Source organism: Sphaeramia orbicularis, chromosome 24 (genome assembly GCF_902148855.1).
Source record: "Sphaeramia orbicularis chromosome 24, fSphaOr1.1, whole genome shotgun sequence".
NCBI lineage: Eukaryota > Metazoa > Chordata > Actinopteri > Kurtiformes > Apogonidae > Sphaeramia > Sphaeramia orbicularis.
The window spans coordinates 37382257-37407739 of record NC_043979.1 but is presented as its reverse complement, the minus strand read 5'-3'; the positions used below and the strand labels follow the sequence as shown (position 1 = coordinate 37407739).

Sequence of the window (25483 nt, the reverse complement as noted above, 5' to 3'; positions counted from 1 at the left end):
TTTGTTCTTATTATCTGGATGCCGAAGTTGTTGGTGCATTTTCTCAATTTCTTCTGCTTGTTCTTACTATTTATCTTAGAATGCAGTGCGTAGCAGCAGTCGGTGGCTCCAGGAGCAGCAGTACAGACCCTGGCAGCTGAGGAGCCTCAAACTGCAGACCCTCACCCCTGTACCAAGGTACTCACTAATACCAGTACTAATCGATCTCTGAACGGGAAATCTGCACCGTCATGTCCAGGGTTCGCACACGTGCTTGAAATCCTTAAAAACACTATGTTTTCAAGGTCTGAAAGGTGCTTGAATTTTAGTTTAAGTGCTTGAAAGTGCTTGCAATTATAACTCTGTGATGTGATTTTATTTATTAATTTTTAATATTAACTCTGCCAGGTTAGATTGCAAGCCAAAGCTACTTACAAAGAGGTGATACATTTTGAAAAATAAAACTTTATGTCAAAAAAGAAAATTAGCGGGTGCTATGAGATAGACTCCGGGTAAATTTTTATCTTAATCTTTGTCTCAGTGCGAGTGTGTCTGAAGAACACCAGGTGGCTTCCCTTTTTTGGATGTTTGTTTTTGTTCTCCTTTTTAATTTCTAAATTTTTTGCTATTGTAAAACATAGTTTTAGATGTTTATTGTATAATACAATATATATCATTAAGATAAGAAGTGAAAAAAATAATTATGAGTATATGTCTTCATGTAGATATGTATTTTACCCCAGCAATAAGGTTCTGTGCTGTAAAAAAATTAAAAATGACCCTTAAAAGTGCTTGAAATGACAAATTGAAAATGTGTACGAACCCTGCATGACACTTTGATCTGCATCTGAAGATCAGGCTAACTCTGCCCGTAGTGGCTTGTCACTGCATAGGTTTAAAAACAAAAAAAAAAAAAAAAAAGATTTGTGTGTGTTCTATGTCAGTGATATAGAAATCTCCAGAGCTCAAACACCTAAACCAGTCACACAGCTGGCAGAGGAGATCGGTTTACTGCCAGGGGAACTCGAAGCCTATGGCAGAAACAAAGCCAAAGTTCGTCTGTCCCTGTTGGACCGCCTCCACACACAGCCCGATGGGAACTACGTACTGGTCGCTGGGTGAGTGTGTCCAGTTGCTAAATGTAGTTGTAATGAGTTTCAAATATCTGGAGGAAGTGACACATTTCGTTCACACAAAATCCATGTTAAATTCTGAGGAGAGGTGTCAGCTAAGACAAAAGCAACAGAAAATGAGTTGTGAGACAAAAAATACCTAAGAGATGCCCTATCCTGAAAATGGCCTAAAAGATGCAATACAATAAAAATTACATTACAATGTAAAAAGGTAAAAACTACATAAAAACAGATTTTCAAAAAATGTTTCAATGGTGTGTTTATTCGTGCTATCATTTTCAGTAGTTTATTTCTTGTGTCTGTTGGTGATTGTGTGTTGCTTCCTTTTGCTAACACGACTTGTCAGTGTTTGAGGTGATTGACATTATCTTGCTATTTTGATCTGAGATTCGGATGCAAAATGCATTACACTCAACATTGTTTTGACAGTGGAAAAGTACATGTAACTATAGAATTGTGTAGATTGGTAATGTACACTGTTGCCCATAAAGCTGGAAAAAATATTTTTACCCCTTCTCATGAAATGATTGTGATAATGTGATTTATTCTTGATAAAGTGTAAGTAGACTCAGCGTATAATCATTGCACCTGGTCAAAGTTAATGATTAATGTATATAAATTGGAATTAAAAGAAGAATGTGTTTGAAAACAAATTGTTCCAACTAAATAGGAAGTGTATTTTCATAAACGATATCTAACTGACCTCTATCATTGAGTATATTAGAGTTCGTATGTATTCATTGTGCAAGAGAAAAATCAAACTAGAGATGTTAATAGTATATTATTTCATATGTATTGATTTGAGTAGATTGTAATCTTTTATTTATGTCTTTTAAACATGTTTTTCCATTTGTTTATTTAAATGTGTCCCATAGAGATTAGTTTAAGGACAGAAATAAATATGCCAACAGAACACTTCAAGTATTTTCTCCACTTCTCTTCTTTTAGCATTACTCCGACCCCATTGGGAGAAGGTAAAAGCACCGTGACCATTGGCCTGGTTCAAGCTTTCTCTGCTCATCTGAAGCTCAACTCCTTTGCTTGTCTGCGACAGCCTTCCCAGGGACCCACCTTTGGGGTCAAAGGTCAGGATGACTAACTTAGACCTGTTCATTGTATACAGCATGTTCAAGTGTGTGTCCTACTTATGTTTTTTAACCTCTTCATGCGTCCCAAGTGTCCATGACTGCATGGTGATGTCTTGTTTTATAGAAGAAGATTGATATTTCACATTGAAACAGTGTTTTGTAAGAAAACTGACACCAAATAACTTTTGTAATAGATGACGTGTTTTCATGCAAGACAACTCCCGAGTGTTTCAAATGGAGCATTTTATTTTGAAATAATAATGTTGATTTTGTTTTGCTTCCTATTGAATACATTGAGCAAGAATTCAAAGACAAAGGCCACTGACCAAACCAGAACTTGGGAATGTATCAAGTAACTTTGTAATTTGCTGTCATTGTCAGCATGGGGCTAGCATTTCATACCCCTCCTACATTTTGTGTTGGGGTGGAGAGGTTCACTCAGAGTCCAGTGCACAGCACTGCTCCTTTGTGTGTCTGTGTGTGTCTGTCAGCCGCTAACTGCGCCACCTCTTCTGTGTGCATAGGGGGAGCCGCTGGAGGGGGATATGCCCAGGTCATCCCCATGGAGGAGGTAAGCTACACAGACATATGCTTAATGAGTCCTAACAGGACGAGCTCCAGCTTCAAAGATCTTAGAGGTGTATAAACTCAAACCAGTTTGCACAAAAATTCCCACATGCACACAACCCCTGGAGCTGTGGCATAACACGGATGATAGAAGTTCAACACACAGGTTACACAAGGAAGCAAACAAAAACCATTTCTTCTCATTAATACATTAACATTACATAAACAGTGCTATACAGAAAGAAAATAAATGTCATAATATATTTAAAGACTTTTGTAGAATGTCAGTGGATTATTATCTAAACATTTGAATCTGTTTCTTTACCCTCATCTGACCCATCAGTATGACTCCATTACTCTGATTGCTCATACCTTAGTGTGTTTGATCTAAGCATTTCACTGCTTCTTCTTTTGTCCACATATTTCTGTGACCTTCAGTTCAACCTCCATCTGACTGGTGATATTCATGCCATCACAGCAGCGAATAACCTGGTGGCAGCAGCTGTCGATGCCAGGATGCTTCATGAGGCAACTCAGTCGGACAAGGTGACCATTTTATTATGTAACACAGTAATAATTTATTGATAATAATGGAATATCTATGTTTTAAGATGTTAATGGTACTAATTTAGCATAGATTATGTCAATGCGTGTACTGTATGTAGCTGAAATCTTGAAATTAATGATATTTTAAGTTTGAAAATATGATCATCATTAATTCTCCAAATTACTTGTCTGAAGAGAGCTGTATTGTGTAGACAGATGTAAACAGGATACACCCCAGATGTGTCAAAATAGTTTTTTAAGAAAAGTGAAATCTTTTTAAACAATTAGAGGCCACGCAAAAATGACTTGACAAAGGTGGCCATTTAGTAAATATACAAAACTGGTTAGATGAAATTAATAAACAGATGGGCTGATTGTCTTTTTTGACATTTTTTATGTGTTTTAAAATTAACTAGGGAAAAGATTTGCCACATTTCATATACGGCTAAGAAATCAGATGTTTTACTCTAATTGCATTGCAGTTATAAATTCGTTTGTTACATTTCAACCAAAAAATCCTTGGGTTAATCAAATTATGTTCACTGTGTATTGCAAAATGATCAGTGCACCATTCAGAATGTAAACTCAGTTGAGTATCCTTGCAATGAGCAGTGCTTCATGAGTTTTATGTCATACTTCCATAGGCCCTGTTCAATAGACTGGTCCCGTCTGTGAATGGAGTCAGGAAATTTTCCCCCATCCAGATTTCCAGGCTACAGGTAAGTCTAAACACTACAGAATCACTAATGGGAACAGCAATTACTGGCCAAAAAGGCTTGACTTGGGCTCTCAAAGCTAGATTTCTCCACCAGGGGTCCTCATTTAGCATGTCTTGAAAGGTTATTCTCTGCCTTTGCCTCATCATGTGTCTTAATGCCATATGAGGCCCTTATGTTTTAAATGACATGAGTAATGGAACTTTATGACGTATTAAAGAATGCACATTATGGAAATGGAGGAGGGAGATGATGGAACATAAGTCAACTCAGTGTTTGTCTCTTTTGAAACAATCAGGGAACATCTGTATACACATGGAGCCAAAGCCAAGAATCTCAAGCAACCATCACTTCTTCAAAACATTGACAGAGGAATGGCTAATTTTTTTTCTTCCTCTTTTTTCCTTTCATTTCAGCGTCTTGGCATCAATAAAACGGAACCCACATCGCTTTCACCACAGGAGGTCAGCAGATTTGTGCGTCTGGACCTTGACCCGTCAAAGATCACCTGGCAGAGAGGTATCACTACAAGTGTAGGAAATTAGTTTCACCTCTTTTCTGGTTACATTTTCCATCCAGCTTGGCTGACATGATGGAAAATATGAGTGAAATTTTGCATTAATGTGATGTTACTGTTTCCCAAGTCAAATAACAAAGTGTTTTATTTTCTACTTTGTTTTTACACTTATATCTCATAAAGAAACATTAGTATTGTTTCAAATCAACTAGTGTTTTGTTTTTTTTTTGCAAAGCATTAAACCCAATATGCTGACTATCACACAAATTTAATTTTCTTGAAAGAAGTTTCGACAAACATCCCGTGGTATAAATGCACTCTTCCATTGTGGCATAAGTATGTCACATGAAGTCTTTAATTAGAAGATGTTTTCCTTTATTTAAGATACCGAATTGTAAAAGTATTATTCCCTGCAGAACAGTGGGTTTATCATTTCTCAAAACTGGTTCTGTCAGATCTGGACCTTTTGTTCGTCCACCACTAACATAAAGTGATGCGGTCATCAATCAGGGAGAATAAATGTGTGAGTAGTAGGAGTGAATAGCTACCACAGTGGTTGCTGTGTTGGTTTAAAAGCTGTCAGTGAGAACAACCAGCTGGGTGCTGCTATGACTGATGGGATATTTACTCCAGTGGCTTCAGAGGGCATTCTTAAGAGACCAACCCTGAAGATTAAAAACACATTTTCCAGCTCATGTTATGTGGGTGTGACTGTTAATGAAACATATTATGTTTTTCACTTTCACTAACAATGAGAGATTAGAATCTTTCTTTATGTTGACCTGATAGCTGAGTGGTAGAAGCTCATACCACATGGGCCCAAATGCCCTGAGCAGCGAGTCCTGGTTTGACTCCTAGTTAGATGCAAAGCTCACTGCATATAAATCCCTTACTCTCTTTCCCAATGCCCATATTTTGTGTCGTTCTAAAGCTGTTGAAAGCACAAGAATTCCAATCAGTAAGTTAAAGGGGCTTTCACACCATGGACTGTGGACTTTGCAACTTTATCAGAACCAGATTTGCAGGTGTGAAACTGGTTCAAACCAAACAGCCGGTCTTATGTCCAACCAAAAGAGCTGATCTTGGACTGGTTGAAACTGAACAAATATTTAGTTCATCAACAGCATGAAAACACTTGATAGTTTGGGCTTTAGAATTGCAAGAAATGACACCAGAGCCCCTTTTTCACAGTAATAACTTTACTGAGAAAAATCATGGAAAGGAATGCTTCTAGGACCCAAAAAAGTGTTTGTTCGAGGGGCTCTTTGGACAAAGGGGTTCATAAAGTAGATGACAAACAGGACGAAAACTCCAAGGCACTCTCTTTAAGCATTAAAATGCCTTTATTCTGACGGCATGGTCATATATAGACCTTACAAAACACTTCAACGCGTTTCAGCTTCAAGTAGGAAGTCAAAAAGTGATGAAGGCTTGAAGTGTTTTTTAAGGCCTATATATGACCATGCTGTGAGAATAAAGGCATTTTAGTGCCTTGGAGTTTTCTTCTTGTTTGTCATCAACTTTGCCGAGAACTTTAACTTTACCTGTGATCTTGAAAAGCCTTGATGTGTTACCACCGAAATGACCCAGGTGAAAAATTTTCAGTCGACGCCAAACTTTCCTTGAAAAAGTTCCTAGTAGAGGGGTACGACTTTTCAGATTCCCCAGAATTCTTGAGGGGTGGGGCTGTGTGCTTAAGAATGCTGATTTGTGGAAAACACTTGCAACTATTTCCATTCACCCACTAAGAACATGCTTCAATTCGTATGTGTTTTGATAATTTGGAAAATGGAGCCAAAGAGGAGAAGCTACAACAAGTGGGTAGATGACAAGGTTCATTTGCCAAATACGCTCTTCTGAGTGCATTCTTGCTCCTACAAGTGCATTGCAATCATTTGTCCATTTGAATACACTCAAAAGAGCCTGGATGTTGTCAAACGTATTTGTCGAATATGCTTAAAATTAATTCAGTGGGACTTTGAGTCTGGAACTTTGAGATGCGGTGGAAACGCAAACAACACAGATTACCATGAATTTTTTTTATCCAGGTAAATAAATTCCTGTTATAAAAGTTTCTGGGAATGTTGGTGGAAAAGGGGCTAAGGCTGTCTTTATAAAAACTAAACAGAAGCCAGAAAAAAATAAAGATGAGACAAATTAATCACATGCTATGGTCAGACTCACAATGGTCTATAATGGGAGAAAATCCCCTTGAAATGACAATATTTATGCTATTTCCGGAGGTTTATGCTTGTATCAGTTTATGTTTATTTGATAATGTATGCTCCATCTGACTGACATCTGACTCGTATTTAACAAAATTTATTTCTCCAGACAGTCAATATAGGAATGATAGAGTCATTCATGATTGTCTGATTTAGTCGGAAGTCATATGAAAACTGTTGTTGAATATTAAACTTTTTTTTTTCTAGTTGTTGATACCAATGACCGTTTCTTGAGGAAGATCACAGTTGGCCAAGCAAGCACTGAGAAAGGGCAGATCAGAGAGGTATGTTTGTACCTTTTACTTCATCTTTTCAGATATTTTACCAAAATTTAAGCACTTTTTTCTGTATTGACCTGATGAATCCGCAAGTCACAATGGGTCACGTTTCTATTCAGTGCAAATATTTTCTTGTTCTGTGCGTTTTTTGTGAGTGTTTCCATTGCGTAGGTTCTGAGGGAGGAGTGTCATCTACATGAGTGAACATTTTTGTAATGCCTGTGTTTTTATGTGCTCAGACAGTATAACCCACCCACTCACCAAGTCACTCTTGCAGTTGAGTTTCTCATGCACACACAGACCCCCCCCCCCCCTTCACTCCCTTCTCCTCTGTCCATGATAAAGCCCAGATGTATTTCACCCATATGTCTGTAGTAATGACAGCTAAATGAAATCCTGTAAATAAACACTTCACCTCAATGGGAAGCAAGAGGACTTAAGTGAAAGCAAATGTTTAAAGAAAGGGGAAAATGACCCACCCATACACACACACACACACACACACACACACACACACACCTGGAATGGCCTCTAAGCTAATTCAGCATATGCTTACATTTATGGCCATCAGTCCATCCATTCTGTTTCCCTTTCTTTTCTCTGCCCTCCACTTTCCTCCAGTGCAGGATACACTATACCTCCTCAGGGTATTATCACTGGGAGTGGGAATCGAAATGTTGTGTTCCCTGGTGGATTGATGCGGTTTCAGATATGTTTCTCTTTTTGTTACGTGAAATGAAGACTACTTTGGGTTTCCGTACTCATTCCTTCTCTCTTCCTCCCTGTCTGTTTCTTTTACGTTACCACACATAGATATTAGCTAAACAGTTTCTAAGTTTTACATAGATTTTCCATGTGGCTCCAATAATCATATGATCAAGGCATTTCATTCTGTCTTAAATTTTTTTTGCTACAAAAATCATCCTAAAAGCTTCTGAAAACAAAATACTTATGCAAATGAAATCAAATTATTGTTACCAAAAGATCTCAGTGCACTACAACTTAAAACATATGCAAACAGACAGAAAGAAGCAGATTTTAAAAACCTATTTATCATTTTGACAGCGCGTGTACCCTAAATACTTGTATAGTGAGTATTTGTTGTGCATGTGTTGTCAATTTGATGGAGATATTTATGTGTTTTCTTAAGATGCAGTGTGTTGAGTTCTGTTGGCCACCATTTCAAACAACTGAAAAATGAAACACTTTTTTCAATAAGGTCATGCATCCTTGAACATTCCTGGTTAATGAACTATAGTAATAAAGAATTTTATGTTTGACATGTATTTGAAGCAGCTGGAAAAATCCTAAGATCCACCAGCTTCAATCTCTATAGAATGACAGTGTTAATGTGTTGCCATTGTGCTTAATGTTGTGACTGATTTTTGTAGACTGGATTTGACATTGCGGTGGCCAGTGAGATCATGGCCATCCTGGCTCTGGCAGACAGTCTAGAGGACATGAAAAACAGACTGGCACGTATGGTGGTGGGGACCAGTCGCCGTGGACAGCCTGTCACTGCAGAGGATCTGGTGAGTGTTACTGTCAGGCCCTTTCCACCAAATTAGTTGTGGTTCTTGGACCAGGTCTGTTCAGGGTTCTTGGGATCTTGGTTACATCTTTTGAACCAGTTAGTGTTTCCCATGGTTTGAGTAGATATATTTTAATCAAGGATGCATCCAGATTGACTTTTTGATAACTGCTTTTTTTGTGCTACTTAAAGGAGTGATATTTTGCTTTTTTAAAATGGAATTATGCATTTTAAAACATTTCCCTGTGGTCTACATAAACTGTAAATCCTATGTTTGGGTCTGAATTCATTAATTAAACTCCACAGGCCCATCTTCAACCCTATTTCTGAATAATAACACCAGAAAGGTCATTTTGAGTGCTGGTCCTTTAAATGCAAATGAGCCACTTCATGCCCCACCCCCTCCAGGTTGTTGGCTGTGCTGCTCTTTCCCGTTCAACCAACAACTGAACATTTTAGGTAATTGGCTTGAAGTTTGGACATATTTTCAGTATGGACTACAATAAACTGACAATTTTGGTGTACTCGGAGAAATGTTCTTTGGAAGTCTTGACCTTATATGTGCAAATGTCGTGACGTAACTAGTTATAGACTTAACAAGTTAAGCAGGAATTGAAACAGGTTGTAGAAATCCACTTAATTTTTGACAAAATGAATATAAAGATAGCTTTGCAGCACCTGGAGGGTTCAAATTCAAACTTTTGGAACTATTAGGGGCCCTAAATACCCAAATAAATGAACCAAAGACTAATAAAAGTGACTTTAGCAGAATATGACCCCATTAAGATAAAAAATATTGTGGTTTGATATGTCTTTGAGTTGCAGCAGAGAAATGTTTGCATTCCAGCTCATCTTAACATGTCTATTTGAGGTGTAACCAGGTATTAAGATGTAAAGCAGAGATTTTGCACCTCTCACCTGATCCCTGTGCAGGGTCAGCTGCTCTGGTTTCCCACAGAGGACTGCAGCCTGCGTTGTTTCAGAGCTGAAAAGGAGGATCCCCTATAAAGTTACATTAGTCTTTCTGATTAGCCAGGATGCAATAACATCACCACCCCTTAAGGCAGCCCCAGAGGGGATAGAGTGTGTTACTGCGCGTATATACTATATGTTAGTTTTTCCCAGATTGCTGACACAGCTTATTGTAGGAAGCACACCCTGTAGTGGTAAAGTATAAAAGAGCAAGGACTGCAAATGGACTATAATGCTTTTTAGCATCTATAATACAACAGATGACCACAATGTAGATCAGCATTAGTATAGTTTTCGGTATTAGAAAGATGGCTTATTTTCTTGTTAACCTTTTCTTGCTAATCCCCCAAATGTTTCTGTCTCTTGTCTTGTCAGGGTGTGAGTGGAGCTCTGGCTGTGTTAATGAAAGATGCCATCAAACCTACGTTGATGCAGACCCTTGAGGTGAGACATGAACGCAGCCCCCTCTTAAGACGTCATTACTCTGCTGAACTGAGTGTAAATATGTGCTGGAGCAAATAGATCTCCACCGGGACATCCAAACTGCACACTTAGACCTTCCTCTACCTCCGCTGTCAGTGAAAAGAAAGAATGATAAAGAGCGCTCCTTTGAGAGCTTTTAAAAAAGCATGATAGATTGACCTTTTCCTCCCATGGCTCTTTATCTTAATAGCAGTTGAGCAGCGAGTTGAGGACAGGTGGAGCGCTCTGACAGGAAACAGTGTGGTCCAGATTCATACCATCTTGGCCAACAGCAGTGAAAAAACAGTTTAATTTGTGTTTAACGACTTTTACCATAATTTCTCCTCTCACAACATCTGGCTTTCATTTAGCTTTTAATGCATTACTGTAAGACGAAGAGATATAAGATCACACAGGCACATAAACTATTCTTACGTGCACATAAATACACCCATTATATGCTTTATCTTAAATGGTAATGATGCTAATCTTGACACTCGGAGTTGTTTGTGCAGTGAAGGCATAGCTCAATGAGAATGAAGGCAAATATTCTTGTAGCCATTTTTTTTCTTAAGCGAAGACATCTTACAATAGTTAGATTTCTTAAAACTAGAATAAACATTGTTTTTTTTTTTCTCCTTTTAATATTATTAGTTGTTGTTTTTTTTGTGTGTATTTTTACATACGTATATACTCTTTATGTGCCTTATTTGTTTGTAACTTGTTCTCTTGGTTAATAGAAGAAAATGTCAAATACATGTTTTAAAAAAAACCCAATAAACACTGTGCCAAAACCACAATGAAGCATAAAACTAGGAAAACTATACACATGAATGCATACGTAAAGGTCTGTTGAGTAAGATTTATGTAATTAAGTTTGCATTGTCGTACGTGCATCTGGTTGCGTTAGCGACTAGTGTTGTTACTAACGGGAGGGTGGCAGGGGCACAGGTAGTCAATGACAAGGTGAGTGGAGCACACTTTGATCTTGACTTTCTCACAGCTCTATCTATAGAGCTATATAACCCACCATGTCCTCCTCATACAGATCTGTCACATTACTTTTAGAATTACGTAGCCCCCCCCCCCCCCCCCCCCCCCCCCCCCCCCAAAAAAAAAAAAAAAAAAAGAAACCCTGGTGTATAGTCACAAAAAATGCCAATTGTGTTTTTGTTGCCCTGGAATTGGTGGTTTCTGTCTACAAATATGAGCGGTTATGTTTTATTTCAACACAGTTAGATATTTAAATGTTTTTTGTCATACTTCCTGGAACTTTCTTGAAAAGTTCCTTGAAATTCTTCATTTGCATTGACAGTTCAGTGCATACCTTTTGTTGGATTGATTTGAATGAAGTTTACAAAATGCACAATGTTAGCAGTCACGTTCCCGATAAGAGCTTTGTGTTTCTCTTTTTCTCAAAGAAATACTTTGTGTTTGTGTGCTCTCTGTTGGTTAGAACAGAAAGCTTGATTATGTGGTTTATGGGTGGGGAAAATAAACACAGACTCCCACGTTGGGTGTTTTTAAGGTTGTAGAGGGAGTGGAGTGTTGTATGCAGCAGAGATTTGGTTACTCTCAGTTTTTTTCAGAGGAAACATTGTGGCCCTGTTGTGTGAAACTGCTTCCTGTGTGGTTTTCCTGTGATTCTGGTCGGGGAGCTGGTATCGGGACTGTCCAGACCTCAGAGCTCGATGAGAATTTTCCATCAAGGTTGACCATTGGTGCCCTCTGTGGCCTCTTCATTTGTGATTGTATGTTTTCAATACAGGCATACACATGAGAATAAAGCTGCCATGTGGAAGGTGAAATGTTTTTGTATTAGATCTTCCATTTCTGTGTTGTTTCAGATGGGTTTAGGTCTAGATGAGCCATAGCATAAGAGGAAAAGAAATGTACGTGCCTATTATCCAGACCCCAGTCTCTGTGTGTTTTTCCTGACATCCTGTCTACGTGGAGTCCCACAGAGTCGACTCCATGCATCTTTCCTGAACAGAGACACAGACCATAGCATAGACAGACCTGTGGCTCCATTTATTAAATCTTGGATCGGGGGTGTCAAACATACGGCCTGTGGACTAAAACTGGCCCATCAAAGGGTCCAGTATGGCCCGTGGGATGAATTTGTAAAATCCGAAAAGTACACTGATGATATTAACAATTAAGAGTGTTCAGATCATTTTAGTTCAGGAGCCACATACATCCCAGTTTAATCTCAAGTGGGTCAGACCAGTAAAATACTAAGATAATAACCTGTAAATAATGATAACTCCAATTTTTCTTACTGTGTTTCAGTGTAAAAAACTTAAATTACGTAAAAATGTTTACACTTATAAACCATCTTTTGATTAAAAAAGTGAATAACTTGAACAAATATCAACAACATGGAATGTCTTAAGAGAAGTAAGTGCAATTTTAGTAATATTTTGCCTCTTACTAAATGTTTTGTGTCTTTGTAGAGCCACTGTGATCTCTAAGTTGTAATGCACATGTGCAAATGATAAGCAAAGGCATAATATTGTTAAAATTGGTCTTATTTTACTTAATAAATCACAGGTTTTTCATGGTTGTTCATGTTATTCCCATTTTGTGAAGGATACTTTGTAGATATAAACATTTACATAATGTATTTTTGCTTTTTTTTTTTCACTGGTCTGACCCACTTGAGTTCATATGGGGCTATATGTGGCCCCTGAACTAAAATGACTTAGATCCTCATTCTGGTTGAATATCTAGGCTGATATATAGGGTTGAGCACTGTTTTGCAGCTGGGATATTAGATAATATTTGAGATTCACCAAAAGAGGAAATGGTGACATGATATCCATCTTCCTGTTTTTGTTCACTTCTTTTCCTTCACTTCACAAACTTCTCATTTATTTCCACTTTAGTCAACGTATTGTGGCTAATTTATTTCCTGAATCACTTTTCCTTTATGTGTTAAAACTGAAAACTCTTGAACTTCAACTTGACCCAGTTTAAGCACACACGTAATCCATGTTAATCCACGTAATGCGTGACGTGAATGGAGTTTACATAAGAATCCGGAGGTAAAAGTGCTTTTGACACTTACATTTTTTACCACCAAAGTGACAGTCGGTCTTCCTTTCCTTTACTTGATGTTGGTTTCTGTTTTAACCAATTAATGTCAACATGCGGTTAGATTTTTGCTTGATCTCTAAGATCACAGTTTACAAAGACCAATGCACCATTTGTCAGGACCTTGTTAACTCCTCTGAGGGAAGGTTGTTTATGTAGGCAGAAAGAGGTATGCAAACAAAAGCTTAGAAAATTGTGCAAGGCCTTCCCATCCTTCCTTTTTCCTCCGTCTCACAGAATTCACATGCAGCGTAACAATGGCTCGCTCTGCTTTCCCCAGTTTTCTTCTTGACCGGTTTTCACAGTGATTTCCCTTTTTAAGTCTGTTATAAGCGCAGCGGAAGGATTGTGATCTTGAGGAGTAGACCTTGCCTAGGCAACCATATTATTTGATTTCCTGTCTTTTGTGAACTGGGTACACCCCACAGAATATATTTGGACAATTCATAACTGAGGTTGGAGTGCCGTTACTTCTTGAAGGCCAGCAGTGGGGAGTCGGAGCAGGAGCAGCTCGGTTTCATCCCACTGAGGGGGTGAAAAAAATCAGCTGAATTTAGTCCAATATAATCTTGGCCCGGTTTAGAGCTAGCATTAGCCTGCATCCTGAGTGATGTGATCACATTGCTTAATACACTAAGATTGAGACACCACGACGTGGTCTGCGCTACTGTAGAAACATAACAGCATATCACAGGCGACATGTGAATTCAACCTGCTTCCTCTGTAGATATGAACAGTTCAGTGTAAGTTAAGCAAAACCTGAAACAATGAACCTGCTTCTCAGAGCTACCCTGTACTAACTGAGCGTACTGTTTCTGTATTTTTGTTGTCAATATTGTGTTTTCATTGAGCCCATTTACATGCACACTAATACTCCAATCTTTATCTGATTTCTGGAGTTATCAAATTATTCAAGTGATCATGTCAACAGCATCATCTGATACATTTTTATAGGATAACAGCAGTAATCTGGTTATGAGAAATCAGATGGACATGGATGGATTTCTTCCCAAAACTCCAACGTCTTCATGCATGTAGACCTGTTAATCTGATTTATTTAGTTCTTTTACATCTGCACATGCCAAAACAGTGTAATCGTGGAAAGCTGAAGTGATGTTGTCAAACATGAGTAGAACACGATGATAGGACATTGGAGTCCACTATCGCTATGTGCGTACATACTTCGAAAGAAATCCAATAATGGACCGAAATGTCTAAACCAGGGCTTTTTCGATTATCGCATTTCTGAAGTCCATGTAAACACATCTGAATCCTCCCAGTTATTGGATTTTTATGGTCATATAAACGAGCTCAGTGTCAGATTTATCATGTTTTGTATATACAGTGTACAATCTGTTCTACTTGTCAGTGGGATGCACAAAGTTTAATCAGTAGTGCTTTTTTTTTCATGTGGTTCAGACTGGCACGCACATCAAGTACCTCTTAACTTACTCCTAATGTTTTGACAAAAACAACCGCACTTGAATATTTATCCCTGGAAGTTGAATAAAAGGTGTTGTATTTACATAAAGTGGATCAGTATCAAAGAAGTGTTTAGCCCTCATTTATTTTCGGTTGGGTGAGTTGTTGTGGGCTACACACTTCTCGCAGCTCATCCTGTGTTTTTGTGTGCCCCTCTAATTGTCCCAGGGTACACCAGTGTTTGTCCACGCTGGGCCTTTTGCCAACATCGCCCATGGCAACTCCTCGGTGCTAGCAGACAAGCTGGCTTTGAAGTTGGTTGGACGAGACGGGTTTGTGGGTAAGAGCACCCGGCCTATGCATACAGATCACACACACAATACAACAAAGATGCACACACACCAAAACTTTGCATATGAAAAGCCATTAAGTGTACAGTTTGAATCACAAATTTAGGATCTAAACGTTTTCGGGACACATTAAACATTCATTTACATTTCTTGCTGTCATGATCTTAAGATTACTTTCCAACCTTTGGCTCACTTTTCTCCTAGTTTTACTTCTGCCTCTGGTCAGCTGCTGTACTACTTTGGCGTCAGTCTACTGTGTAACTTTCTAGGAAAACTGGTAGACGTATTGCATAAAACACACAGGAGAAAGGAAGGAAGTAGATTGATAATCTTAAGAGCCACTGGAATGCTTTAGAGTAAACCACACTAATCCCTGAACGTCAAAGCATACTTGAGTATTTCAATTTTTATCTGTCTATCTATCCTGCTGCTCTCTCTCCATCTTCATTTACTTTGCCTGCAGAAAAATGTTTGGAATTTGTGTGTGTGTGTGTTTTGTTTTGTGTGTTCCGAGTTCATCGGAGCTTGTCAGGTGCGGTCCTTCATAGTTTTTGTTCTTTCCTGGCTTATATCACTGTGTGTCTGTGTAAATGTAAATCTGATCTGGGACTTTTAATGGCAGTAACAAGTAGAAGTGAAAGGTTAGATGTTGGAGCACATTGAACATGTACACAAGCCAACATCTGTGACCTGGGTGTATGTGTAGGCAGCATGGGCAGAGTTGGGTTTCACAACACCGGAGCAGAGAAACAGAGAGGCTCATGTGTGTTTTATTCCCTCACCTCTCTACCCTGCTTGTTTTCCATCTGTCTGTTCCCTCCCTTGACTTGTGTGTTTGTTACCTGACTCCCAGGTATGCCAGGAACTCAGCCTCCCTCCTTTTCCTCCCCTCAGCAGCTGGGATGCATGTATTGCCCCCCCACTACCACTACCACCACCACTCAGCTCCCCTTCAGCTCCTTTCCCAGATGCTACCAGCTTTGCTCCAAACTAGTCGAAAGGGCAAAAACATGACAGCTAATTCTGACAGAATGACACAACAACTCAGCTGTTTGTGTGATCTGGTCTTGTCATAGGTTTGCTGTGTTCTTTGGCAAGAAATCAGCTGGGAGAGTTCAGTCAGGTTAGAAAACTAGCTATTTGGTGACATTATTAGATCTGCTTTATGTGGAGCTGAAACCAAAAAATGTAGTTCCATAACCATGTAGTAATTTGAGTATGCACAGAAGGGCTACACAACTAATATAGAAATATGATCAAAATGACAATATGGTGAAATGTAATATTGAAATCACAGCACCTGTGATTTTGATTAATGTTAGATTTGTCTTAACATATTATGAAAGAAGCATAGATGACACAGAGGTGGTTCATCATATTCTCCAAACATAAGGGAACAGGTTGTTTGGTGCAGACCCACCAAGATCACATCACTTATTATTCACAGCTCATGTAACTGCTTTTATATATGTTTTTTTTTTTTTTGCAAATTGTTCAGCCCTAATGCACTAACTGACTAAAGTAGGAGAATGTCTTTACAAGGCAAAGTAACTAACAATGTTCTAATTTTTATTTCCAAAATTTGGAACTGATACAGATGCTTAAAGTGGAAAAATTGGCCAATAACCGTATAATATCATTTTCCTTTTGATATTTTTTGTCCTTTTCTCTCAGAGTCTTTAAAATTTTCATCATAATGTCTTTGAATGAGCACTTACAGTCACAGAAAAAATTATTAGACCATGCAAAGTCATAAAAAACAATGGTTATGGAATCAAGTACTAACTCCTGTGTGTATCATGTGACTAAAACAGACAGAAAAGAAAACATGGAATGCCTAAAAGCACTGTTTTTGGCAGTACAGTGCCATAGATATTGATGTTCTGCAAGAACTGAAGTGATTTAGGTTATCAAGAAAACATGGAAAATGCCTAGATATCAGCTCTGAAATTAAACTCTTATGAGATATTTTTGTTATCATTATATTTGTCCAAACAAATGTATCTTTAATTGTACCAGGCATTAAAATGAACAAGAAATTGAAGAAATCTAGTAGAGATCTAGTAATTTTCTCCGCGACTGTATGAAACAACCTATAAGATAACACAGCATATAAATTATTTGCTGATAGCAATTTCAGCCATCAGTTACCTGTGCATCCATGTAAAATTGGCTTTATTTGAAAGCTGTTAGGGCTCTGCCTTGTTAATTTACAACTGTTTTAATAATTTTGTGCAGTCTTGCCTTTTATAGGCGACAGGCAGGAAACAAGGGGAGAGGGAGGCCTACGATATGTAATAAACGTCCACATGGCATGTGCTGTACTTGGCTTCATTCCAGTGTATTCTCAAAGGAATGATAAAGTGTTAAACAATCCCCCAAAGTTTTGGTCATCTGATTTATAATTTATTTGTTGTCCCCACATCACTGTCTTTTTTTATTAATATAGTGTTTAATTCTCTTTTCAAGCTCTGCTCAAATAAAGTCAGTGAACTCTTTGTGAACTCAGCCAGGGGTGTAGGGTGTGTATGAACATACTCATGGCCGTGCTTCATCATGCTCTATATTATTGTGGGGTTTTTGGAATCTGGACTCAAAATGGAGAAATGCTGCTTTTGGAAGGGGCTGCTGAATTCCACATACCAGATGTGAGGGATTCCTGTATCATTACCAGTCTGGAGTACTAAACGCAGATAACCCCTGATACTAGCTTACCATATGATTTCCTTCGCCGCAATGCCTCCCCAAACTAGAGCAGCCAAACATTCCTGTTGTAGAGAAGTGGCTACTTAGAAATGACTACACACTGACCATGTAAAACAATGTTGTTGTTTTTTTTTTTTTTTTTTTTTAACCACCAACTAAAAAGACCTTTAAATGTGAAGATTTATCTGTTTTTCTGCTGTTAATCACTTTCATTATCTGTGAAATTAAACTGTGAAATTGATGAACAAGGGTTTTTACCTTTTTTCCAAAACAGATCATATATTATTATGAGAAGTATGCACAGAAGTAGTATGTAGTGTTGATGTAGCCTACTTTTCAACCGCTTATGTTGATATTTAGATTGGCAGAGGTGCCAATACAAATGCTTTCACTGGCAATAATCTCATCCAGCTCCCTTTTCACTGAAAAACAGCCTGTGCTCTGGGCAGTTCAAGGTTGTCCCACAGAACAGGAAGTATGCAAGTGTTTCCTCATGACATCCTTTGGGGTCAAGCTCCTGCTCGTTGTAATGTGGTTGTGGAAGTCTTGTCATACTTACTGTTATTTCATGCGAAGTATCTTCAGTATTTTTGATGATTTTTTTTTTGTCTGAATATCATTCACCTTTGCATTTTGTTCCTACTTATGTTCAAAATAATGTTCATCATAATCATCATCATCCATTGCTCTCAGGATTTGTGTTTTCTTTTCTCCTTTTCTCTATTTTTTCTATTCCCTTAACCTGTTAAATCCTATGTGCCCTTTACTTTTTCTTCTTTCTTTTTCACATTCTTTATTTCACTCCTTCTGGCTATTCTCTATTACCAACAAAGGATGATTCTTTTCTTCATTGAAATGCTTCCCTTCGCCGAAGCAGAAAACCTTAGAGACATCTGCTCAAGCCCTTAATGCCCTTATTACTAATTCTTTTCTGTTGACTTTCTTAGTCATTTATTTTTCAAGCACTATATCTCATCAAACTACAGTTAAATACTTTTCCATGTGCCTACAGCGTAGTATCATTGATTTTTGCTAAGGGATTGGTATTGTTATAGCTGTGACAGTTTAACTGCCTTTAGTTCATAGATCAAATCTGAGCCCACACCCACACATGCACACATGAAACATAGGCACATAATTTATTACCTTAATTATATTTGCTTCTTGTCATGCTTCCTAGTATTATTTCATGTTAACCTTTTAATTAAATTAAATGTTAAGTGTGTTAGCAGTTGATTATGTCCGACCTGCAGGCTGCACAGAAAATGAGCTGCGTCCTTTATCTCAGTTGATATTTTCAATCATATACTTATGTCAATACCTGTAATATTTGTAGCTTTACACTCATTTAAGATATGGTATGTGGAGACTCAAGGAATAATGTTTTTCCCCCAAACAGCAGAAAGGTAACTAGTGAGCATCATCAGATTTTTTTTTTTTTTTTTTTTTGGCATTTTAATGATAACATACTAAAACAATTTGAGTTTTGAATTAATTTTTATTGGAGGAGGATTTTAATGGCATGTCAATGTCTAGTCAGACTACTGTGATAAAATCAGATCAAACTCCCTTCCTGTGACTCACAGAAGGTCACGCTGCACTTCAGTGCTTTATTGGCCTTTTCATCAAGTCACAAAATGTAATGTCCCAACTGGACTCTTGATAAATACTGACTGGCAACTAGCAACAGGAAGGAAACGCAACAAGAGACGGAAACATTTATCCTTCAGTCGATTTCTAGTTTGCATGGTGGTGTTCTGTTCTTTTGTCACCTGGATTCAACATGCAAAATGTGCCACAGAGAATGGGCCTGTACCTGCACATGTGGACAGTCCCACACACATACACACAACAAGTAACAGGAAACCTTATCTTAACAAGGCCGTCACTCCAGATGGACTATTTGCTTTGTTTGGATCCTGTTCAAGAGGCCTGTGTGTAGGACCGTCTGTATTAGAGGCCCTCTGTCTCTTCTAGAGCCCTTACAGTGAACCCATTACTCATCACGGTGTTACTGTTTACACAGAAACACAGCTGAACTTGCCTCCAATGATTCTTTAACATCGTCTCATTGAACGTGCATACATACATTAAAAGGTCTTAAGGTCATACTCAGTTAAACATCAGTAACATTAAATGCATATTGAAATCATTTTTGTTTTGCTTTCCGTTACGTCCTTAAATGTAAACCTTACCTTGCAGTGACTGAAGCTGGTTTTGGAGCAGACATCGGAATGGAGAAGTTCTTTAACATTAAATGTCGGGCTTCAGGACTGAGGCCTAATGTGGTGGTGCTGGTTGCAACCGTCCGAGCCCTGAAGATGCACGGTGGAGGCCCAAACGTAAGTTATTTCAACACATAACAGGTTATATAAGACGGCAAAGTCAACAAAAAAGCCATAGTCAAAACAGTGAGATATGTATGTATATATGTATATATATATGTATATATATATATATATATATATATATATATATATATATATATATATATATATATATATATATATATACTCTGTCACCTCACATTCTACTGTCTGTTTTTACTTGATCACGGTGACTTCTAGTGATGACTGATGAGTTATATTTTCAACACACATCTCAAGACTATCTGAATTGGAATAAATACTGTGTTTTATGCCTATTTTTAGTGTGGATATATGGCTGAAATATCTATTTTCTGTAACTTCTGCTGTTTTCTTGGCCAGGACACTCTTGCAAAAGCGATTTTTCATTTCAACTAGTCATTTTTTGTCCATGTTAAATAAAGTTTAATATAATAAATAAATTGTATACACACCCATGTATGCATGCAAATACTTGACCAATCAGATGGAGCACTTGATCCTTGGATTATACATTTCCACCATTTGGCTTCACTTTCATCCTGTATAACTAATCTATGCACTTCAGTGTTTATATCTTCATTGCACAACATACCGTCATAACCACATTGAGCACTGTTATAACACATCACAGCTTTTTCTCATATCACACAGGCCTGTCATCCAGTACTTGTATTTGTTTTGCAGATTTTCCATGTACAGTCTGTTCTGTGTTAAATAATCAATGGCATTAATGTCTTAAACGAGCTAAATTAGCACGTGACTACCCCAAAGGAACGGTAACGTGCTTTTCCCTGGCTATGAAAAGAACTGCCAATACTCTAGAGAGGTAACTCAATCAGCATTGATGAACAATACTTTTTATATAGTCAGTCAACAGTACAGACAGTGTATACGCTACAGTCTTCCCATTCACTTTAACCCACAGTCGGACCAAGGGTTATTTGTAATGCTTAACCTAGAGTCTCTTCTGTGTGGTTTGGCTGTTTCCGTCCGTCTTCACTTTTGTACATTGATGTTTTTATCCTCTCATATAAATAGTTCTAGTTTGAGTACGAAACTCTGATGTTTGTATTCCTCTGTGAAGAACAAATAAACACGAGTGACATCTTCATACAGTAAATGAGGAAAAATTGTGTCAGTAGAGAAATATGTGCTAGATTTGATTCTGATACACCGACATTTACGTCAGCATTTAGCAGCAGATCTTTCCACAAAAACATTTAAAAAATAAGTTTCTGTAGAGATGTCGTACATAACAAATGAATGCGTTTAGAACAGCATAGTTCTGTGGAAAAATGTGTCCAATACAATGGTAAGATGTGTTTTTAATGGGTTGTCTTTCTGTGTGTGCAGGTGTCAGCAGGTGCTCCTCTTCCCAAAGAATACATTGAGGAGGTAGGAACTGATTTAATGCAAAGAAATATGTATGTTTTATGAATACACCCATACACAGACAAATAAAAAAAAGCCCCTATTTAGAACCTGTGAAAGATAGATGAGGAATGTTTCCGACTGTGGGGCTGGTGGGTTGCAACATCACTGTTACTCTGGCCAAAATAAATGACTGAGCCGGTTGTGTTAGATTTAATTGTAAAGGTCAGGATGTTGTCAGGAAACCTTTTTAAAGTCATTGGCCAGTGCAAGACTCCCATTATGAAACAATCATGTGCTCATTAACATAACACTATTTGGTGGTATGCGTGTGCATTGTGTTTGTGAGTTAACTAATGACAGGCTGTGAGTCTCAGTACAGCATCCTCTTTCTGGGGCTTAATTAGTGCCCCTGGTATGAGTTACGTATGTGTTATACTGTTGGAGCCTCAGAGCCCTGACATTCTCTAAGGACATCTGTGGTTTTCACTCTCAGATGCATGAAGATGGGGATTTGGAGCTTTCGTTTGACATATTAATACAAATTTGTCAGAGCTTTTCGTGTGTGTTGGCTGCAGATCGAACTACAAACTACTCACTTAAAGGAGTGATATTTTGCTTTTTTAAATGGAATTATGCATTTTAAAACATCTCCCTGTGGTCTACATAAACTGTAAATGCAATGCTTGGGTTTGAATTCTTCATTAATTCAACTCCACAGGTCCATCTTCAACCCTATTTCTGAGTAATGACACCAGAAGGGTCTTTTTGATCGCTGGTCCATTAAAGCCAAATGAGCCACTTCATGCCCCACCCCTTCCAGGTAGTTGACCACGCTGCACTGTCCCGTTCAGCCACTTGTGTTTGTTAATACAACCTACAACTGAATGTTTTAGCTTGAAATTTGGACATATTTTCAGTATGGACTGCAAGTGCTGCTGCTGACAATCATGGCGTACTTGGAGAAATGTTTTGTTGGAAGTCTTGACCTTATATGTGCAAATATCATGACGTAACTAGTTATAGACACAACAAATTAAGAAGAAATTAAAACAGGTTGTAGAAATCCACTCGATTTTTGCCAAAATCAGTATAAAGATAGCTTTGCAGCACCTGGAAGGTTCAAATTCAAACTATTACGGTTCAAATACACAAATAAATGTGGGTTCAGGAAAATATGACTCTCTTAAATCCACTCTGCTACTTCATAATATTACCTTTTGATTCTACAAGAATCATTTTCAAGAAGTGGAGATTCAGTAATGCATTTTAAGACCACTAACCTCTGCTTTAAAACACTGAAAGCATGTCAGTGTCTGATTTATCGGCTGCATTTGTACCTGCTCAGTATGAATGTGTTATCCTCACTGTTTGACTTGTTTGTGAAATAAATGAATTGGAGAAGTGCAGTGAGTGCACAGATGCAACATGGACATGCATTATTGCAATTATGAGCCTAGTGTATAAACCAGGGGTGTCAAACTCATTTTAGTTCAGGGGCCACATACAATGGGTCAGATCAGTAAAATAATTGCATAATAACACATAAATGACAACTTCAACATTTTTTTTCTCTGCAACAAAGTAAAATTCCACTATGAAAATGTGAATAACCTGAACAACCATGAACAACCGGAAAATTAGTGAATTTTAACAATATTAGGCCTCAGCTTATCATTTACTTATTTCTAAATGAATGATTGATTGAATGAATGAATGTATTGTGAACACACACTAAAACAGGAAACAGCAAGTGTTGTGGCCTTGCTCTATGCTTTAGAGCATTGATTGTTTTGTTGTTGTTGTTGTTTTTTTTTTCACCATTTGGCCCTTTACCCAAACTAATGCCAGATGTCCCAGGACAAGTTCTTTTTTTTTAATGAATTATGATGTAATTTCCCAAATAATTTAATTGTATTACTATTATATATACCACATTACATATGATCAGAAAAAGGCTTCCCCTTGAAATGACCCTTTTTATTTTTATTGAATAGGAGTGCATTTGTGTTTCTAGGTCATCATTTGGGTCATGTCTTGATGAACCGTACAAAGAAGGTAAAGTGGTTCTGATCTGGTCTGAAATGGATATGGTTTTTTGTGTTTATAGTTATTTATAAGCTCCAATGAAATCCACATTTACACTTTGGTAGACAAATTTGCTCAAATATGCAGCAATTAAGATCTGTGTATATGATGGAATGGTTATCTTAGACTTTTATGGCCAGTGGGTGTTTCCCACAGGCTGATGCTCCATATCCTTGTGGAAAACCCTGATTTGTGCTTGATATAATATAGGAAGTTCTACATTATTTTCAGTCTATCTGCTGCAGAACCTTCAAATTTATTCCATTTGGCATTTAAATTTACACCACTATGCATATGTACATCATCCTCTTAATTTGGTTAAGTGCAGATAAACCTACATATGGCTTCCAGTTCTGTGGTCCTAAGAGAAGTGGACATGGGATCCCATTTCTCAGGCAGGTTCAGCTGAGTAAATAATGAAGCAGTGTAAGTTAATTGTGAAGCCCTTAACAAGAACCAGAAGTATTGAGGAAAACAGAGCCAGGGAAATGAATTTATGGAGCCTGTTTAGTTGTACTGCCCTGAGCCTGGGGCTGGACACGTGTGTGTGCACAAACACACAGCGCAATATTGAATTACTGTGGTCAACCTGGACTGCCTGTGAGCAAAACTGACATGATATCCTATAAAAGAATGAATCATGAATAACTTTAGCTTGGATACTTCCACATGTTACCCCTCTGAAGCACAATACCAGAACAAGTGTTAATAATGTATCACATTAAAAAGAATTAGAAGTAAAACAAGCAAAAACACAAGGCAAATGGCAGAAGTTCAAATTTCACTGCTGCTGCTTTGGACACATATTCATCACTTCAGGGATCCAGGTCTGAAGTACAATATCTAGCTGTAGTCTTCTGGCAACTATAATAGCATACACAGACAGGCTGTAACATATTGTACATATTAACTGATTTTAAACCCCTTACTTGCACAATAAGCCCTAGATATTTGTGCTCAGATGGCAAATGTAGTATGATAAATCTTTGGAGAAATCCGGCAATTCGATTCTGGAAAAGTAAAGGATTTTAAAATACAAAATGCATAAGAACCCTGCCAGTAATTTCAGTCACTTTTAAGTGTTTGAGACTGAAACAAATGTTTGGCATTCAGAATCTTACGGACTTTCCTCACACATGAACACACACTGACAGATTCTCATCCTTTACTCGCTGTTTACTGTTGGAATGAAGTCAAGTTGCTGTGAATGACTTTGTCGCTCATGTGGTTCGTTGACAAGCAATTGATTCCGAACCTTAATTTTGAACTCATTAACAGTAACTGATGAACACCTCTGTTTCTTTTTTTTGTGTGTATTCTCCATCAGAATTTAAGCCTGGTTGCAGATGGGTGTCGCAGCAACCTGAGGAAGCAGATCCAGATTGCGCAACTGTTTGGAGTCCCTGTTGTTGTGGCACTCAATGTGTTCAAGTAAGATGTTTTCATATACATGCTTCTGTGGTTATAATCACAAAGCATCTAGTCTCATACTGTAATATTATACATGTACCATTCTAAAGATTCCCACAGAAGCACTATTTATGTTTAATTACCCTGTCTCCCGAAGGGGAAGCAAGGGGTATTGTTTTTGGTTCTTTTCAGTTTTTGTTTGTTTGTTTGTTTGTTAACACTCTAGCAGCAAAACTATTGGTTGAATTCATACCAAATTTGGTTTATAGATTGCCAGTGACCCAGAATAGATCTCATTACATTTGGGAACAATAGGTCAAAGTTCCAATTTTTTATGAATTTTTTTTTTTTTTTTTTTTAATTTTTTCGCTTTTACTTATAATGGGCGAAATTTCACATGTCTGTAGCAGCAAAACTACTTGTTGAATTCATACCAAACTGACTTTATATATTGCCATTGACCCAGAAGGGATCTCATTACATTTTGGGAACAGTAGGTCAAAGTTCACATTTTTTATGAATTGTTAAAACTTTCCCATTTACTTACAATGGGCGAAACATGTGTGAGGGGCGGGGTTTGTTGTGCCTGACACCACTTGTTAATTTGGTTTCCATGTACATCAGTCATCCATAACATTATGACCATTGACAGGCAATGCGGTATTCATTTTGGTTATC

General features: G+C 37.8%; 1 protein-coding gene across 1 annotated transcript in view; it reads left to right on the top strand.

Annotated features, from left to right (window-relative positions):
* The window catches only part of mthfd1l (methylenetetrahydrofolate dehydrogenase (NADP+ dependent) 1 like), a 46148-nt gene that overhangs the window by 7079 nt on the left and 13586 nt on the right, over nucleotides 1-25483 (top strand). The window contains exons 10-23 of the mRNA XM_030129220.1: nucleotides 80-177; nucleotides 924-1097; nucleotides 2061-2197; nucleotides 2725-2771; nucleotides 3206-3313; nucleotides 3958-4032; nucleotides 4446-4548; nucleotides 6979-7055; nucleotides 8441-8581; nucleotides 9928-9996; nucleotides 14761-14872; nucleotides 19791-19930; nucleotides 21290-21331; nucleotides 24723-24826. Of these exons, the coding sequence (XP_029985080.1) occupies nucleotides 80-177; nucleotides 924-1097; nucleotides 2061-2197; nucleotides 2725-2771; nucleotides 3206-3313; nucleotides 3958-4032; nucleotides 4446-4548; nucleotides 6979-7055; nucleotides 8441-8581; nucleotides 9928-9996; nucleotides 14761-14872; nucleotides 19791-19930; nucleotides 21290-21331; nucleotides 24723-24826 (1427 nt within the window). The remainder of the gene's footprint in view (nucleotides 1-79; nucleotides 178-923; nucleotides 1098-2060; nucleotides 2198-2724; nucleotides 2772-3205; nucleotides 3314-3957; nucleotides 4033-4445; nucleotides 4549-6978; nucleotides 7056-8440; nucleotides 8582-9927; nucleotides 9997-14760; nucleotides 14873-19790; nucleotides 19931-21289; nucleotides 21332-24722; nucleotides 24827-25483) is intronic.